Source organism: Phyllostomus discolor, chromosome 13 (assembly GCF_004126475.2).
Source record: "Phyllostomus discolor isolate MPI-MPIP mPhyDis1 chromosome 13, mPhyDis1.pri.v3, whole genome shotgun sequence".
Lineage (NCBI taxonomy): Eukaryota > Metazoa > Chordata > Mammalia > Chiroptera > Phyllostomidae > Phyllostomus > Phyllostomus discolor.
This window is the reverse complement of record NC_040915.2, coordinates 40100045-40118090: the sequence shown is the minus strand read 5'-3', so window position 1 is coordinate 40118090 and position 18046 is coordinate 40100045. Positions and strand designations below refer to the sequence as shown.

At 69.0% G+C, this 18046-nt stretch overlaps 1 protein-coding gene across 1 annotated transcript; it reads left to right on the top strand.

Annotated features, from left to right (window-relative positions):
- The first annotated feature begins 270 nt into the window (after nucleotides 1-270).
- GRIFIN (galectin-related inter-fiber protein) lies at nucleotides 271-1731 on the top strand. Its single transcript, XM_036013949.1, has 4 exons — nucleotides 271-333; nucleotides 546-625; nucleotides 720-879; nucleotides 1259-1731. Exons 1-4 carry the CDS (start codon nucleotides 322-324, stop codon nucleotides 1427-1429), a joined length of 423 nt encoding a protein of 140 aa, XP_035869842.1. The 5' UTR covers nucleotides 271-321; the 3' UTR covers nucleotides 1430-1731.
- Nucleotides 1732-18046: the final 16315 nt, after the last annotated feature.

Sequence of the window (18046 nt, the reverse complement as noted above, 5' to 3'; positions counted from 1 at the left end):
CTGGGGCCGGCCTCAGGGCGTCCTTCCTGCAAGAATGGGGGAGCGGCTGGCTCCTGTTTCCAGGTGTCCGAGGACCTTAAGAAGCGAAGTTTGAGAGCCAGGCGGGCCCTGAGGAACTGGGCGGGGGGGGGGGGGGGGGGCGCTGGCTGACCCTCCCCCTGGGGCCTGGATGAAGCACCTGCTGAGGCCAGAGAGGCCAGGACAGAGGGAGCGGTGGGGCAGGGAGGGGCAGGGGCGTGTCCGCTGTGGGGGCGGGGCCTCCCCCCCCCTCGCCCAGCTCACATCCCAGGCCGGCTCGGCCAGCCAGCAGAGGCTGCGGGGATGGCACTGCAGGTGGGTGAGGCCTGGCGTGGGGGGAGGAAGCAGGGCCAGGGCAGGGGCTCTCCAGCCCCCTGGCTCCTTCCAGGCCCAGCTGCCCCCCTGTGGGACCCCAGGCAGAGACCCCCATCCCCTGTACCCGCCAGGGAGGGAGCCCTGCCCACGGGGCCAGCCGGGGGGGGGCCTCCTCACCCCAGACCCCCGCCTGCCCCCTCATCTGCCTGCAGTTCGAAGCCTTCTGCGCAGAGGGCCTGGCCCCCGGCTGGAGCCTGCGGGTGCAGGGGCACGCAGACTCTGGAGAGGACCGGTAAGGCCAGCGCCCTCCCCGGGGCCCCTCCCTGGCTCTGGGCAGGGCGGCTGCCCAGCTGCCGGCCGCTCTCACAGCCCCAGCGTGCCCCCAGGTTTGAGATCAACTTCCTGTCCGAGACGGGGGACATCGCCTTCCACGTCAAGCCCCGCTTCGGCAGCGCCACCATGGTGGGCAACGCCTTCCAGGGCGGCCGCTGGGGCCAGGAGGAGGTGTCCAGCGTCTTCCCGCTGGCGCTGGGGGAGCCCTTTGAGGTGACGGGGGCGGGGAGCCTGGGATCTGCCCGGGAGGCGGGGCCTGGGCCCTGTGGAAGTGCCCGGGGCCCCCCGTGTGGAAGCCGTGTCCCTGGATTCCAGCCACTCCCTGTCCCTGCCTGGGGCCACAGGGGGCGTTTGCAGGTGATCGGGCCAGCGGCCATCTCAGGACGGGTGGGTGCAACGGGCCGCCCCCCGCCCCCCAAACACCCCCCTAGGAGAGAGGAGGGGGCAGGCCCGAGAGACAGGGCTCTGTGGGGTGAGGGGACCCTCAGGCCCCGCTGGCCGTGCTTCCGGGACTCAGAGGGTGCGTGGAGGGGCACCGGGCCCAGGCCCCGGGCGGGAGGGGGTCACCGGCCGGCCGCCCGCCCGCCTGCAGATGGAGGTCGGCTCGGACGCCCAGCACTTCCACGTCCACGCCCAGGAGCACAGGGTGCTGCAGTTCGCCCACCGCCACAGGCCGCTGGCGGCCGTCACCCGGGTGCAGGTGCTGAGCGACCAGCGCCTGGCCCACGTGCAGCTGGCCCGGAGGGGCCTGGGCTGGGGGTGACGCTCCTGCCCCGCCCCTCCCACCGCGGGGTCCTCGGTGCGCGTCCTCACGCTGGGACCCCAGCAGCCTGGAGGGGCTGCGGCTTGGTCCTCCCTCTGCCCCCTGTGTGGGCGGGGCTGGGGCTGAGCCCAGGGGAGCCGTGCCTGGCAGCCAGCCGGGGTGGGGGCTGCTGAGCCACGTCCCAGGAGCGGTCTCGGCCTCCAGCCGTCCCCCGTGCACTGGGGCCACGGGGGGGGGGGGCGGTGCATGGTTCCGGGGCCCCGTCTCCAGCTCCATATTCAATAAAGTCTGAGCAGAGTGCAGGGCCTGGCTGCTGTGACCGGGGGAGAGCGGTGTCAGGGGGCAGTGGTGGTGGTGGGGCTCCTGGCCCAGCCGAAGGTCCAGCTGGTCCTCGCCAGGGCCGCCGAGCTGCCCCCCCAACCAGCTTCCTCGGCGTCCTTTGCGCCTGCTTCCTGTGGGCGGAGGGAGGCCCTTCCTGTTTCCCTCTCCCACCTGGAAACGGGACGTGCTCCTCTCCTCGTCCCTTGTCCCTCCTGAGCGCGGTGGCAGGAGGGGTGACCGGGAGGCCTGAGGGCCACCTCTGGGGACAGTGAGCAGCGGCGGGAGCGGGGGGGCCTCCCAGTCCTGGGTTCAGACCGCGCTTGCCTACCCTCTACCGGCCGTGTGGCACGTCTGCCTCTCCACCACTGACCTACAGCCTGCCACAGCTACCTGTCACCTGCTGCACCTGTGCCCATCATCCGCATACCTGTCATCTGGCACATCTGTCTACCGTCTGGCCACCTTTTCTTCTTTAAAGATTTTATTTTCGGGGGTGGGGTGGAGAAGAGGAAGAGAAACATCCATGTGTGGTTGCCTCTTGCGCACCCCCTACTGGGGACCTGGCCTGCCACCCAGGCGTGTGCCCTGACTGGGAATTGAACGGGGGACCCTTGGGTTGGTAGGCTGGTACTCGGTCCACCGATCTGGCCATCGTAACTAAAAGGGTGATGTCACCACACAGGGAGAGGTGGGACAGGTATTGGCCTTCTGGAGGAGCTGTTGAGAGAAAGGCAGGAGGCCGGCTATGGTGGGTGGGGCGGCCAGGCCTGGACTGTGGGGCCCCGGCCCCTGTGCCCCAGTGTGGCTGCGGGCAGGTCCTGCGTTCTGGGGCCGCCGGAGCCCTGTGCCTGTCGGGGACAGGGAGGCTCCAGCGAGTTCAGGTAAAGCACTAGGCACAGTCACACACCAGGTCACGACCCTTGTCACGGTGTCACCTGCATGGATCTGGCCCGGACCTCCTGCCCTCGAAGGTTTTACACGCAGGGAAACTGAGGCTGAGTGGGGGAGGAAAGCAGCAAGGTGGGGCCCAGAGAGGGAAGAGCCTGCCGAGACCCCTCCAGGCAGTGCGGCCGGATAGAGGGGGCCCCCGAGGCGCCCCCGCCCCCAGGTGAGACAATAGTGGCCCCAGCCTCCAGCAGCGGAGCTTCCTTCCTGGCTCCGTGCACGTCCTGCCTGCCACATCCCCTTCTTCTGTGGCTCTGGCCGCCCGTCAAGGGGAGGGGTGGGGCCGGCAGGGGGGCAGACACTGCAGACCAGGCCCTGGGCCCTGGGAAGGACCCGGGAAAGCGGGAGGGGCCACCTACACGGGGGACACCAGGCCAGGTCCTGTGGTCAGGCCAGACCGCGCCTGCCCCTGGCAGGGTGTCCCTGCTCGGAGCCCCGGGCCCTGCTCCTGTCTTCGGGCCTCAGTTTCCCTGCAGACAAAAGCCCCTCCTTGGAGATGCGCTGCCTCCAGACGAGCAGACGCCAGGCTCTCTTGCTTGGGTGGGTGGGCGTGGGGGGCGGGGCCTGGGGACAGGCTCCCTGAACTTGCAGGCCCTCCCTGAACTTGCCAGGCTCCGTGCCACCTCCCGAGAACTGAGCTAGTCACGGAGAGCAGCGAGCACCCAGCCGACACGAGCCGGGCTCCGAGGGGTGAAGGGACTTGTCTCCGGCTGTTCGGCCAGCGAGGGGAGGAGCCAGACACGGCAGGTCCGACAGGCTCCGTGCACACATGCAGCCCTGGCCCTCGGCCACCGGCCCTGGGCTCAGCCGACCTCGGGTCGGCCCTCTGTCTCCCCCAGGGTACAAGCTGCTGTTGGCAAATCAGACCACAGTGGCCCCAGGCCCTGCCTCCTCGGGCCTCCATCTCCCCACCTATGAAATGGGGGGTGGGGAGCTGTGGCCTGAGAGTGACCCCTTCCCTGACACCCACTGCCCTCAGCACACAGTGCACATGCCAGTCCGGCCATCTGTAGCTGCACCCCGGCCCAGCTTTGCAGCCCCAGGGCCAGAACTGCCAGCTGGCTCCTCAGCTCAGATGACACCTCCTCTGGGAAGCCTTCCCTGACCTCCAGTGGGCTCTTCACCCTCTGCTTCCCTGTGCCCCCACGTCCAGCACGCTGCCTCGCTGGGGGTCAGGGGCCCGGCCTGCCCCGGCCCCGCTGCCCCAAAGCACATCGGCTCTAGGAATGTCGGCCAAGTGAACGACCGAGTTCATGTGTGACTGACCGGCTCGGAGAGGCCGCACAGAGCCTTGAGCAGGCTAGGGGCGCCCCTCCCAACAGGGGCCCCGGGGCCACAGCGGCTTCTAGTACAACCCCCTCCCTGGAACCCCGGACCCCCGTGCTGAGAGGTGAGAATGAACCCAGCCCCCCCCAGGGCGGCATCGCTGGGCCCTCGCTCCCCTGCTCACCCCCTTCCTCTCCAGCCCTGGAGCACGCTGAGCCACCCCTGCCTCCCACCCCGGCCTCAGGGCCTTGGCACGGCACTTCCCTGCACGCCCCGAGTGCAGCCTGCCCAGCCCGTTGTTCAGGCCTCTCCCGGACACGGCGTCCTCAGCCTCTCACATCCCTGGCTGTGCTTATTCTCCATCACTGTTGCCGTCATGGTTCGTGGGTCTACCTGCTCACAGGTGTGCTGGCCACCCTCCCCCACTGGACGGTCAGCTCCAGGACAGGGCCAGCCAGTGTGCTCACCTGCAGGTCTGACACATCTTAACAAATACATGGAGCCAGACCCTGCTTGAATGCTGCAAGGGACGGGCAGCTCACCACCTACCACAGAAGCCCATCTCCCGGCCGCTCACAGGCAAACCCTGGAGTCGACATCCATCTCCACCTCCCGCACGCCTTCTGCCCCTCCCCGGTGCTGTCACAGAGTCCCCAGGAGGAGCCCAAACAGCCCTGGACACCCTCTAGAGACCCAAAGGCATCAGTGGGGTGCTGCGCTCCCACTGCGGGGACTCTGGGGGGTCGCCAGGGCCGCCCCTGCTCCTGGCAATTCTCTTGGAGGACCTTCTGCTGTGGGGGTAGGACAGACCCCCTGGGCCAGGCCTTGGCGAGGAGGGTCACGCCCACAGGCTCCCAACACCACCAGCTGGCCAAAGGTACCAGACCCTCGGAATGGTCCAGCAGAGAGCTCCACTGCCCACAGGCCTCAGGACCAAAGGAGGCAGGTGGGTGCAGGGCAGTAGGGATGGGTGGGGTCTGCGGCTAACAGGAGGGCCCGTACCCCACTGTGCTCAGCTATGCACAGGGAAAGGGGGTTTGGAGCAGGAGGATCTTCTCTTTTAAAAACACGACGGTAACTGGCTGCCTGCCGCCTCTGTCTTCGGTTACCGGCCACCACAGGGAGACCCAGTCAGGGTGTCCCCGGGGGGCTAGTCGGAGACCTCTGCTCTCAGACCAACTTCTGCCCCACTTTGTCCCACCTGAACAGAGGTCATTAGTCACCCCAGGGTGCAGGTGCCTTCCTGGTCCCCCACGCTCCAGGCCCTTCCTCAAGCCTCTTGGGCCGCGAGAACAGTCCCACCAGCAGGGGGCGCTCCAGACATGGCTTTCCTTGACCCTCCCTCCCGGTTCCGCACCAGGACAGGTTCCGCACCAGGACAGGGCGGGGTTCTGTTCCCACCCAATGACACCCTGGGTGTGTGTGTCGGGGGTGGGGTGGGGGGGACAGAAGCCGAGGCTGGGAGAATCGGGCACGGCCACACCCCCCTGCCTTTCCCACCATCCAGCGCCGGGCAGCGGGCGAGCTGATGGAGGGGACAAACACCACGGGACCGGAGCAAAAGGCCACGTCCCGGGGCCCCCGTTTCCGGTTCTGTGAGGCGGTGTGGTGGTGAGGAGCACATGGCCCCTGGCGAGCACGGTGGGGTGCGGTCCGTGCGCCCCCGCACCAAGGCAGCAGGGGCCAGGCCCGAGCTGCTCCTCCCGTGGGGCCCCGGGGGCGTCTCCGGCCTGCCTAGTTCCCCCGCCCCACGCCCAGGCCAGGACCCTGCCCTCGGTCCGCCGATCCCTGCTTCGGGTTGACGACCGTCCATCCGCCAGGGCTCCCTTGAGGGCCACCGGAGCGAGGGGCGGCCAGCGGGGGCCAGTGTCCAGGTCCAAGCACGTCTCAGCCTGACCCGGAGGGCTGGGGGTCGCCGGGCTATGGTGGCACCCGCAGAGGTGTCCCTGGTGCTGGGGGGCGAGGCGAGCTGAACCCACGCCCCCTCGGACTCCCCAGGGCAGCACCCGCAGTGGGGACAGTGGCCCACAGGTGCTGCCGGAGGCCAGCCCCAGGGCAGGTGAGGCCTGCGGCGCCCCCGGGGCACCAGGACGAGGGAGGAGACACCTGCCTCCACGCCCAGCCCTGGAGGAACCCAGTGAGCCTGGCGGCAGGGGCTGCGGGGGAGGCACCAGGGGCTGGGGAGCCCCTCTTAAACCTGCACTGTAACCACCCCACCCCAAACCTTTGGCTACTGGAAACTGCAACCACCTGCCCGCCGGGGGAGTTGAAGCGATTCCCAGGGAGCCGCCCCTGCCTGGGGTGGGGGGGGGGGGGGGATGAGGAGCTGTCTTTTCAGCACCAGGTGGCTCTCGGCTCCACCCGGGGCCCCAGCCAGGGCACCTGGGGCCTCGGGGCCCTCCCCAGCGGCCCAGGCGTTCCTAGGAGACAAGTCAGCCAGGCACGGGACACAGGGCGGGGAGGAGTGGGTGGGTGGCCGGGGGGAGGGGGGCACGCACGAGGGAGGTCTTCTCCCCTGGGGGCACTTGCAAGAGGATCTCCTCCACTCTGCAGGCTGCAGGGGGGCCTCTGCCCTTGGGGACACCTTCTTGGATGGGGCCCTAAGGCTTTGCTCCTCTCCTGTCCTATTGAGCCCCAGGACCACCACTCGGGGAGTTGGGGTCAAAATGGGGGTCTCCATGCCCCCACTGGCACGCCCGTGCACCATGATGTCACCTGTGGAAACCCAGCACCCTGGCCCCCAGTGATGGGGTGCAGTGGAGGGGGCCCCTCAAGTCGGCATTGAGCCCCCAGCCCTGGTCCTCCTGGCGGGTGGGTCCCCTCTGGGAGGTGGGGTACGCCCGACCCTGGGCCGTCCTGGGGCTTGGCTTGTCCAGGACGAGGAGGCCCATGGAGAGCGAGTCCTACATACAGGGCCTGGCCGGGCCTCCTCTCCGGGTCACGGCCTTGGTGCTTGCTGGGGCCAGAGCCTCTGCACGACCCACGGGGGTGGGGTCCGGCGGGCGCCAGGGTGCTCCAGCACCCCAGCCACATCCTGGGTCCCCATCAAGGGGGGCAGCAGACTGGAGAAAACTCCCTTCTCGGGTCGCCAGCAGGGCCTGGGCTGGCTCCCTGCACCAAGAGGGACAGGGCAGCCCAGGGCACCTGGTGGGGGCTCGGGAGGCTCCCCATTGGGAGGGCATGGTGTGGGGGGGGCTTCAGAACAGGGAGGAGACACCCGCCCCCTCCCCCTCCCCCAGAGGCCCCTCCAGTGCCCCACTCCCAGCTCGGGGAGGCAGTGGTGGCGCCTCTGGCGGTGCTGCCCCGAGACTTGTCCGCAGCTCCCGAGCCCAGCCCCTCTCTGCTCACGGTCCCTTCCCGTGTGGGGTTTCGGTGAGGGTTTCCGCTCCAGGGCCGGCCGGGTCACTCACGGAGAGTCCGAGAGACACGGGACCAGCCTCGGGGCTCGGCCGCCCCTTTCCGACCTCGGGGATCCTCACGAGAGCCCAGTGAGGCGGGGGCCCAGTGAGGCGGGTCTGCCGTGGGCTTGCACACAAGAGGGTCACAGACCCGGGAGCAGGGAGACGTCTGCCTGCGGCCGCACGGCACATAGGGCGTAGGGCAGGGCGTAGAGTGGAGCTGGGATGGGGCCCGGGCACTCCGGGTGTCTGTGGTTCTCTTTTTCAGTATTTTATTTAATTTTTTTTAGAGGGGGAAGGGAGGGGGAAAGAGGGAGAGAAACGACAATGTGTGGTTGCCTCTTGCACATCCCCCCGCAGGGGACCTGGCCCACAACCCAGGCCTGTGCCCTGACTGGGAATCGAACTGGTGACCCTTCGGTTCACAGACCGGCACTCTATCCACTGAGCCACACCAGCCAGGGCTCTCCTCACTCTTCCTTAAAGGAGGCCTTGACTGCAAACACGGGTTCTGTGAGCATGACTCGGGGGGGACCCCAGCCCCCACCGCTGGAGAGGGGCGGCTACTCCGTGCCCCGAGCAGGCAGGGGTGGATGCAGGCTGAGCCAGCGGGCGCTCGGCATCCAGGCTGGGGGAGCCCCAGGGACACCTGGAGGGGACCCCGTGTGCTCTGGCCAGCTGCCCGGAACATCCCGGAACTTGGAGAGGGGCCCTGTGCCCCTCGGGGGGAGCTCAGAGGGCGGGCTGGGGGTGGCAGTGAGAGGACCTCCTTGCCAGCAGGTGTGGGGCCCCGGGATGTGCTCCGGCCCACATTGGCCACCGTGTGAGGACCCGGGAAGCAGCTCCCAGCCTCCCCCCGACCCCGGCTTGCTCTCCGGCCCTGGCCCCGCTCCTGCCCACCCGCCCGCCCGCCATTCAGAGCTTGCGGGCCCGGGACCGGTTCCAGCCCGAGGGACAATGCTGCAACCGGGGTCCTGGGCCCGGCGGACCCTGACGGGCAGTTGGCTCTGCTGCCTCGCGGGGCCCCTCGCCATGGTTACAGCCCACCCACAGCCCTGCTCAGAGGCGGGCATTGTTCGGGCGCCAGGACGTGGCGCGCGCCCAGGAGCCCCGGTGGGCACGGCGGCTCTGGCGCGCCTTTGGCGGGGACCTGGAGCCGAGTGCTTTCCCACGCTCCAGCCCCCATGGCCCCGGGGAGGTGAGCGGGCCTGGCCCTGGCAGACGGCGTGCACCCCGGACGGAGTCAGGGCCGGCCCTGGGGCCACCAGGCCCCGGTGGGGGCTGTCTGCAAAGCAAGGACCCCACTGTGCTGCGGGTGGCGGGCACGCCCAGGTCAGCACCGGCCTGCGGCCCCCCCAGCTGCCCCCTGCCCCGTGCCCCTGGTCCCGGCAGACGGTAGAGCTCACTGAGGATACTGAGCCCCAAACCTGCGCTCCAGGCCACGCTGCCTCGGTGCCCCCTCTCGGCTGCATCCCCGGGCACGTGTGTCCCCTACCGAGTGCTGCCCTCCTGAACTGCCCCCTCCGATGGGAAGGGACACTTCCACTTGCCCCTGTCCAAGTGCTTGCCACCTTCTCTGTGGAGACCCATCCCTGCCCCTCACAGACCCTGGGGCACAGGCAGTCCTGGGCTCCAGCCCCCCACCCCAGAGGCTGAAGGACTTGGGGGTCTTCTACCTGGACCCTTGTTACTGTTCAGACCAGCCAAGACAGGCCACCTGGCATCATCGGTGGGGTGACGAATGAAGGCGGGAGGACAGGTCTCGCTGGCACCTGCTGGCCGTGGCCGCCACACGGTTGCACCGGAACGCAGAGAAAACGGCGAAAGCAGCAGAGAGCACGGCACTCAGACCCACGGGGACAGCACAGGGCAGCCCTGAGCCCACAGACACGGGGGAGGCTGCGGGGGCCAGAGCGCCGGCGTGTCCCAAGCGCTGGCCGAGTCCGGTGGGCTGCCCTGCAGACACGGAGGGGAAGCACGCACTCCCCCAGATGAGAAGAGTCTGCCCGGCTGCTGGCAGGCCTGTCCCGCAGTGAACACCGGCCTTGGCGTGCAGGCCGCTGAGAAGGGGCCCGAGACGAGGACGGGGACCCGCGGGAAGGCGAGGATCGGGCTCTCCAAGACGGTGCAGGAGGAGGACAGAGTCGGGGGGCTGACGGGGCCTCATCTCGGATCTCCCACGACACCTCGGGGGCGGCGGGGGTGTCCTGCCGGCACAAGATGGGCACGCTGGCGGAGGGAGCGGAACCGGGAATCTGGAGACCGGTCTTGTGCTCAGGGTCAAGGGACTTTCGACAGAACGCACCCCACGGACGCACCCCAAGGTTCCAGGGAGAAGGGACGGGCTGCTCGACGCCCGGCGCCGGGACAGCCGGGGCTTCCAGACCCACCCCCACCCCCCAGTGGAGCCTCCCCCCCAGCCCGCGGCGCCCCCGAGAACCCGGTGAGTGCGGAAGAGCCGGAGCTGCGCGACCTCTGCAGGAAAGCCCGGGCGGGCCCCTCTGCGACCGTGGGGTGCGCGTGGCCCCGAAGGCCCAGCCCGTGAGCACGCGGGTCAGTGGAACTCATTACACACAAAAGGCTCTCTTCGAGGGGCGCCGCCCAGAACAGGGGAGGCCGTGGGCTGGGGGACACCGCTCGCAGAGCGCGGGCCCAGCGGGCGGCCCGTCACGGGGACACCCGGGTGACGAGGAGCACACGCAGAGACGCGCGGCGTCGCCCATCATCCGCGACACGCGAATCCGAGCCCCCGTGAGGCCACGCGCCCCGCCTGCTGGGAGGGGCCCCCGGGGAGACAGGCGCCAGCGCAGGCGCGGGGGTGGGGACGCGGGAGCTTCTTCGCGCAGGTGGCGCCCCCGCGTGACCCGGCATCCCCACGCTCAGGTCTCCGCCGGGGAGTGGACGGTGGGCGTCCACGCGCGTTGGCGGCGGTAGATCCGTGACGGCCCCGACGGGACCCAGTCCCAGTGTCCGTCCCCGGGGGCGGGGCGGGGCGGGCCGCCCGTCCAACGAGGGGGACGGTGCCAGGTGACGCGGCCGAGGACTCGGCACTGCCGGAGTCCCGCGTGTCCGCGTGGGTGCTCAGACGGGCAGACACGCGCACAGAGAGCGGGCGGGAAGGCTGGGCGCGGTGACGGCCGCGCCACCCGGCAGCTCGCCGAGGTCACCCCCCCCCGCACGTCACGTGGGACGTTAGCTCCGCCCCCACGAAGCCACATATAAAAACGTTGTTTTGTGGTACGACCGCACGGTACCTGCATTTGTCGTGTTGTTGCACTGCGTTAAAAACCCCGTCGCCCAAAAGAAGAGAAACAGGAGGCGTGGAGCCCACGGAGGCTGCGCAGGGCTCTTCCGCCGGCACCTCCAGACCCGAGAGGGCCGAGGGCGCGGAGGGACACAAACACCAGACCGGAAGGGGACGAGGGCGCGGAGGGACACAAGCTCCAGACCGGAAGGGGCTGAAGGCGCGGAGGGACACCCCTCCTTGTTCACGGTCCGGGACACTCCGCAGGGAGGGCCGTCCCCCAGACTGACGCTAGGGGGCAGCGCAGCCCCCCCCCCCCCCCGAAACCCCGGCGAGACCTCCCGCGGACGCGGGTGGAATGATGCCACGATTCACGCGCGGAGACAAAGGGATGCATGGAAGAAAGCGGGGGAACTGCTCCCCCAGGACCACGCCGGTCAGGGGCGGCGACCGGCAGGCGGGCAGGGCGACGGAGCCGAGGCAGGACCCAGAGAGGGCGGCCCGGCGCGCAGGGGCAGCGGCTGAGCGCCCACCGACGAGCGGCGGCGAAGCTCAGCGCGGACAGCGCAGCGCAGCCCACCGCACGCCCGCTCCGGAGGGACCTCGGGCCCCGCTGTGGACGGTGCGGGTTCCCGGTGACGGCCAGAAGCGGCTGTCGGGGCCCAGGCTTGGCAGAGAGACGGCGACGCAGCCCTGGCCGCGGGGACCGAGCGGCCTGGGGGAGGCCAGCTCCTGCCAGCTTCCTGCTGCGGGTGTGCGGGGCTCGGGGGCACCCATCGCGAAGAAGGGGGCCTGGGGGTGTCCAGAGGCCTGGGCGTCGAGACGTAGCCCCAGCCCGCCGCGGGGCCACAGACCCCTGCGGCCGTCCTGGCTCAGCGCCGGGGCTCTGAGCCCCCGGCGCCCCCCACAGCCCGGCGAGAACCTGGCTTCTGTGCTGGGCAGCAACCAGCCGCCCCCAGCAGAGGCTGCCGCTGGGAGGACTTCCTTCCAGATCGTCCTGGGTGGGCCTCGCTCCGGCTGCGGAACTGCCCGCAGGCCTCGGCCAGCAAGCCCGAGGCAGGGCGCCAGCCTGGGCAGACCCGGAGCGGAGACCCCGCCCCCGCAGGCCGGAGCCTGAGCCGAGGCTGCCCCCTGGTGGGCGGTGCGGGGCCCAGGCGAGCCGGCGCTGCACGAATCCTCCCGCCGGCCGGACTCGGAGCTGCAGCCCTCCCCAGAGGGGGCAGGCGCTGAGGGCCGGTTCTTCCTGCCCTCTTCCCCCTTCGCCCGCCCCCGTGTGTGGCCGCAGGGACCCACACTGGTCAGTGGGAGAGGAGCCCCACCCCAGATGGAAGGGGCCAGGACGGTTCCCCGGGGCCGGCTCCTCCCAGAGCGAGCCGGGAGCTGGGGCAGGCGCTGTGACCCTGGGTGGAACCCCGGACTCCGGGAGCCTGTCTCCTCTCCTCTGAAACTGCGGTAGCTGCGGAGCCTGCTCCTCAAAACCCTGCTGCCCCCCGTGGGCACCGGCAACATGCAGGGGACAAGCTGTGAGTGAAACCTCACAACACATCAGAAAACGTCGACTTCCCGTGTGGCTCAAAGGCTCGTTGGGAGGCTCCAACCAGACGCCCCGGTGGGCAGGCAGTAGACCGCGGTCAGCAGGCCCTTGAGGCCTGAGAAGTGGCCAGGCAGGTGGGGCAGCCGTGGCCACGGAGGCCGCCATCCCTGCCCGGGGCACGATGCAGCCCAGGCCGGGTCTCCGCCTGCTGGGTCTCCTGCTGGGTCTCTGCCGCCAAGATGGCAGGGCAGGGCCACGAGGCCCGTGTGGTGGGGGCAGCGCGGGGGGTGCAGGGTCAGCATCTGCGTCCCCAGGCCACACACCACCCTCTCTCTGCCTCTGGGCCCACGTGTGCTCTCACCTCAGGGGCGCCCCACACCAAAGAAGAGCCACAGTGGCCGCCAAGGCCCTGTGGGGTCCCTGTGCCTTGAGGGCAGGAGCCAGCAACAAAGGCCTGGGCAGGTGGCACAGAGGAGAGGAGGGCCAGGCGGGCCCCACGCCCGCAGGAAGTCACCGCAGAAGGCAGCTCTGCCCACAGGCGCCCACGTCCGATTCCCTGGGACACTCAGCGCCACCCAGCTGCTACCCCACGGGGCGTCCGGGGCCTCCCCGCCCAGGAGGCCCGAGAGAGCAGAGTGGAGGGCGCGTGGCCAGGCCTGGGGAGCCCAGTGTCCCGCCCTGAACCCTAGCACATGGGGCCGGGGCCGGGGGCTCCGGGACCACCCGACCTGCTCTCGGGCAGCAGCCCCATGCCGGAAGCTGGGGGCTCAGACGGCCTGTTTCCGGCCCTCACAGCAGAGAAAGCAGGCTTTGGTGTCACTGGCACCTGGGCCGGCCACCAGGCCAGGGAGCCCCCGGCAGGTGGGCCCACTGACAGGGCTGGGGGCCGTGCCAGCGCAGGAGGGCAGGGCTGGGGCGGACAGCCGGGGCTGCTGACTTCTCTTGGGCGGTGGGTGCGGGGCCCCCATCCCCCAGGAGGACCGAGGGTCTGGGGAGCGCCAGGCTCCCACTGCCCCTCTGGGTCGAGACTGCTTGAATGTCTCCGTATCAGGCCGGGTTCCTTTTGATTTGGGCCTGAGATGGGTCCGGCGGGGACGTCAGCACCGGCTTCTGGAAAGGGCCCCGGCCAGCCAGAGCAGGCGGCCTCCCTCTGAGTGGACAAGGAGCGGCAGCGGGAGTGCAGGCACGCTCAGCTCCGCCCCCCACCCCCAGCCGCCCCAGTGGCGGGAGCCCCACCAGGCGGGAGGGGAGGGGCCCTGGAGGGAGCAGACGCATCTCAGGCAAGTCCTTGCTGACTCCCGGACCAAGCCCGGCTGCGGCTGCCCGGGCGGAGCCGCTCCCTGGGCAGCACGGGGCGAAGGCACGGGCCGGGCCGGTGTTTTTCCCAAGTGCTGGGTTTTTCCTCTCCCCTCCCTCTGCTCCGGGCCCCTCTGCCAGCACAGCGCCCACGTCCCTCTGCCCCCGCCCGCGCGGCTGGCTGTCCGCTGCACGCCCTCTCCGCAGGCCCCCGCTTGTCCGCTGCCACCGGTCTACGGGCCGAGCGCCCTCGAGCCAGGCCTGTCATCTTCCTCTGGCTGCCGCCCAGCCCTGGGCTGGCCTTTGCCGAAGGCCGGGCCTGGTGCCCGAGCCCAGGGCCTGCCCGGGAGGACACACACCCCAGGGGGCCCGAGTCAGATGCGGAGAACGGTCCAGGGAAGCCGGGCTTCAGGGTCGGAGCGACAGGGGCCTGAGTGGTGTCGGACGTGAGCAGGTCAGCACGGCCTCTCTGGGCCTCAGTTTCCCCATCTGGAAAACGGGGCCACCAGCCCACACGGGGGCAGACTCTGGCTCGGCCCAGGACCGCACAGGGTTCCCGTCAACAAGACTTTTCCCCCACGAGCCCCGCTAGCCTCCTCTTTGGAGCGTGACGCCGGCGGACAGCACCCAGAAATGTGGGGGCGGGCCCCACGGAGAGGAGACATGCGAACAGAGTGACCCGTGGGGGAGGCTGCAGGAAAGGACCCGCGGGGATGGCCTCCCAGACACAGCCAAGACCCCTGCCTCCCGCACCTGGGGCTGGACAGACGCCCCGCTCACCCCACTCACCGGGCGCCCCTGCCCCATGCCACCCGCCCCACCTACTCAGCCCGCTCCTGCCCTGCCCCCTCCCTGCAGCACCACGGCAGACCTGCCAGCCAGCCCCACCCCCGCCCCTTCTCGGTGCAGCTCGGTGCTGCCAACTCAGCTCCAGGCCTCGGTGTGGCCAGTGCCACGTGCCGGGAGAGTGCGGACGTGCAGAGGCCGCGGCCCGAAGCTGGGGTGAGACACCCCCGGGACTGGGGCTGTGCTTCCCGATCCCCTCCCCAGACGCACGGCACGGGCTCATGGCCCCACAGCCCCGCCAGCCTCCGACCAGACGGCGGGCCCGGGCGCTGCAAATCCAGCAAGTGCAGGAGGCCGAGCCCACGCCGTCCACTCTCCACCGACGGCCACCCTGCGGCTCCTCGTCACCCAGTGAGACCGAGCCAGGGCACAGGGCATGGATCGGAGCCTGGGAAAAGCAGGCCCGTGGCGACGTGCCAGGACGGCCAGGACAGAGATGTGCCCCTGGGTCCTTGTTGCCGTGCTGGTCTGCACGGGCCACAGCGGAGGACCTTGCCCGTCCGCGCGTCTCAGCGGAGGGACATGTGTGTGAAGTCACACAGCGAGCCGTCCGTGCCCAACGAGCGAGCCCCTCTGCGCAGCGGTCACGGCCTCTTTGCATCGCTGGGACGCTGGACCCTGCTGCACCAGAGCCGGCGTGGTGACTGAATGGGGCCTGAGGCAGGGTGCGGAGGGTTCAAGGCCAGGAGTCCAGATCCAATGAGCTTAATCCCATGCCACAGACGCCCTCTGGTGCCCCGGCTCTCAGCCTCCGCCCTCAAGGTGTGGCCCTGTCTCTCGGTGTGGCTCTCCCAAGAGGGCACAGCCGAGGGTGCTGGGTCTGATGGTCCAGACCGGGATGTGAGCCCTGCCAGAACGAGCTCGGGACCACCCACCTGGCCGGTGCTCCGGGCCGGGTGCCACGACCCCACTTGGCGCCCCAGGGCGCGGAGCGAGGGGCAGGCTGACCAGAGGCGGAAGGGGTGAGTGCAGGCCGAAGCGGCAGACACCTACCAGAGTCACCCCATCTGGAGAGACGTTCACGCGGTTTTAAATTAGTTAGGTCAGACTAGCCAAGATTCATCTCGTCACAACTTCAGGTCTGGAATGCGGGTGGGCAGGAGAGAACATGCGGTTTTACAAACGAACGAGCCATCACCGCCGGGGCCTTGGCTCGGGGCAGCGGACCCCCCGGGCCTGCGTGACGTCTGGGGGCCCGGTTGGCGCCTGGCAGGGCGGGGCGGCCGAGGAGGACAGGCCGTGCCGAGCCGTCTGCCAGGAGAGGCACTCCACCCTCTGAGCAGCTAGCTCTCTGGTCCAAGTGGGGAGGGCACACGGCCGGGGGGAGTCCCACCAGGAGCCCCCCTTCCTTCCGGAGACACGGAAGGCCCCCGCCCCACGGAGGGCCGGGGGGCAGGGGAACGCGGGTCCTCTCTGGGGGGGGGGGTGGACCACCGCAGCAGCACGGGAAGGGAGCACGGGTGTGGGGGCGGCGGGAACAGAGACACCCTTCTTGTCTGGGACGGGGAGGGCAGAGGAACTTCCCCAGGACCCGGGCAAACTGCCCCTGAGAACCACGGACAGCACGGCGCTGAGAGAGCAACCGAGGCCGGGGGAGGGAGCCCCACGGCCTCGGAGCCCCGCACCGACCCTTCGAGCGGGGGTGCCTCCGTGAAACCTGTGGGAGAACGCTGCAGGCCCCGGCTCACAGGCCTTGAGGGGGGCCCTCACGGAGTCGCCCCTTCACTCACTCACTCATTCATTCACTCACTCACTCACTCACTCATTCACTCACTCACTCACCCACTCACTCACTCACTCACTCATTCACTCACTCACCCACTCACTCACTCATCCACTCACTCACTCACTCACCCACTCACTCTCTCACTCATCCACTCATTCATTCATTCACTCATCCATTCATCCTCTCACATAATAAACAGTTACCACCCGCCCTGGCATCCCAGGCCCTGCTCCCCCCCCGGGAAAAGTGGGAAGGAGACTCACAGTGTAGTGGGGGTCCACTGCCCATGTCTGCGACCCCACTATAATAAACCCCCCAGACTCCAGGCCTGGGGCCTGGGGGGGGCTCTGTGTGTGCTTGACACGGAGCTCCGCAGGCAGGCAGGTTAGACAGCCACGCTCCCCACGGCATCCGCCTCGCTCCGTCCCCAAAACGCCACCTTGCCCCTCTGCCAAGCGCTCCCAGCGGGACAGCTCCAGCACAGCCCACCTGGGGAGGGCAGGTGGGCGGGGCAGCCCCTCTAACTGCCCCCACGAGAGGCGGGGCTGCATGAAAGCCCCGCCCTCACCAATCAGACCGTGGCTGCCGGTGCACAGGGGCACGCTGACCACACTGCAGAGAGAAAAGGAGACCCTCACCCTTGCCAAACACAAACTTAAAATTTGTCAAGAGTAGAAATTCCTTCAAAATAGATGATGAAGGCAACTGGACACCTAAATGTTCGTTAGGAGCTATGAGTGGACACACTGTATCAGCACATGAGGAACTACATCAGACACTGTATCGACACGTACGAGACACGCTGTATCAGCACATGAGAAGGTATATCACTGTGTCAACACACACGAGAAGGCAGACACGCTGTAACAGTGCACGGGAAAGTGTGTCAGGCGCTGTAAGAGTTAAGAGGACAAGAGCCAACGCCCCACACCCAGAGCTGCACTCTCTGGGGGAGGCACAAAATGCACAACCCCAAGGCCAAGGCGCAAGTGCAGGGCGGGCTCCACCCCACGCCACATGCTCTCCCAGGCTGTGACAGGCACAGTGCCTGGGGGGCCCTGCTGGGGGCTCAGCTATGACGCACAAGGGGATTTTGTGGCACAAACTATGGTGGTGACGGTTGTCCAACAATGTGAATGTGCTTAATGTCCCTAAATTGGACACTTAAAAATGCTTAAAAAGGTAAATTTTGTGTTATGTGTAGTTGACTACAAAAGAATGGGGTGGGGGTTAGCAGACCAGGAGGAAGGCCTCTGCTGCCCTTCACTGATCTCCTGCGTCTGCGCCTCCTCCCAGCGGCAGCCCTGGGCAGGGGACCTCCCGGGGGCATCCGGGGCCATCTCTTTGTCACCACTGAGCCGGCCCCAGGCCCAGGAAAACGGAAGGAAGATCTCCGAACATCTCGGCCCTGCTCCTCACACCGAAACCAGCCAAAGACAAGGCGGCACCTCCTCTCCGCCACAGACCCTCGTGCCCCTCACCACCAGGGCCTCTGGCCTGTCCTGCGCCCCTCCTGCCCACGGCTGCCCCCGGGCTGGGCCCCGGCCCCGGCCCCCTGCGCTGCGCTAGTCAACACACACCCAGAGCCACGGGCTCCAGCAGGCCGGCCAGGTCAAGGGCACTCGCACCCAGAAGACCCGAGGGAGGGCTTCCAGGCCTGCAGCCCACCCTCCAGGGACTGGGTGTCAAGGTCCCGACGCCCAAGATTAGGAAGTCAAGGTCAGCTGTGACGCCCCAACACCACGAGATGACGGCACACTTCTCAACAGTTACACAGCCAACTGCAAAGGAACTGCAACCAGACGTCGTGAAAGAGCCTTCCGGACTAGCAGACACCTTAACCGAGTCGGGGCCACCAACCGGGACCACCCAGGGCCATGACGGCCTGGAGGAGCGTCACCGGAGCCGGACCAGGAGAGCCAGGCAGAGCCTCGCCTTGCTGATGGGGCACGCGCACCGTGGACAGACTCCCGCCCCCCATCGCCGGCACGGCACGCCTTCGGTCTGCGGCTCAGACGCGGAGGGAGGCGCTGGAGCTAAC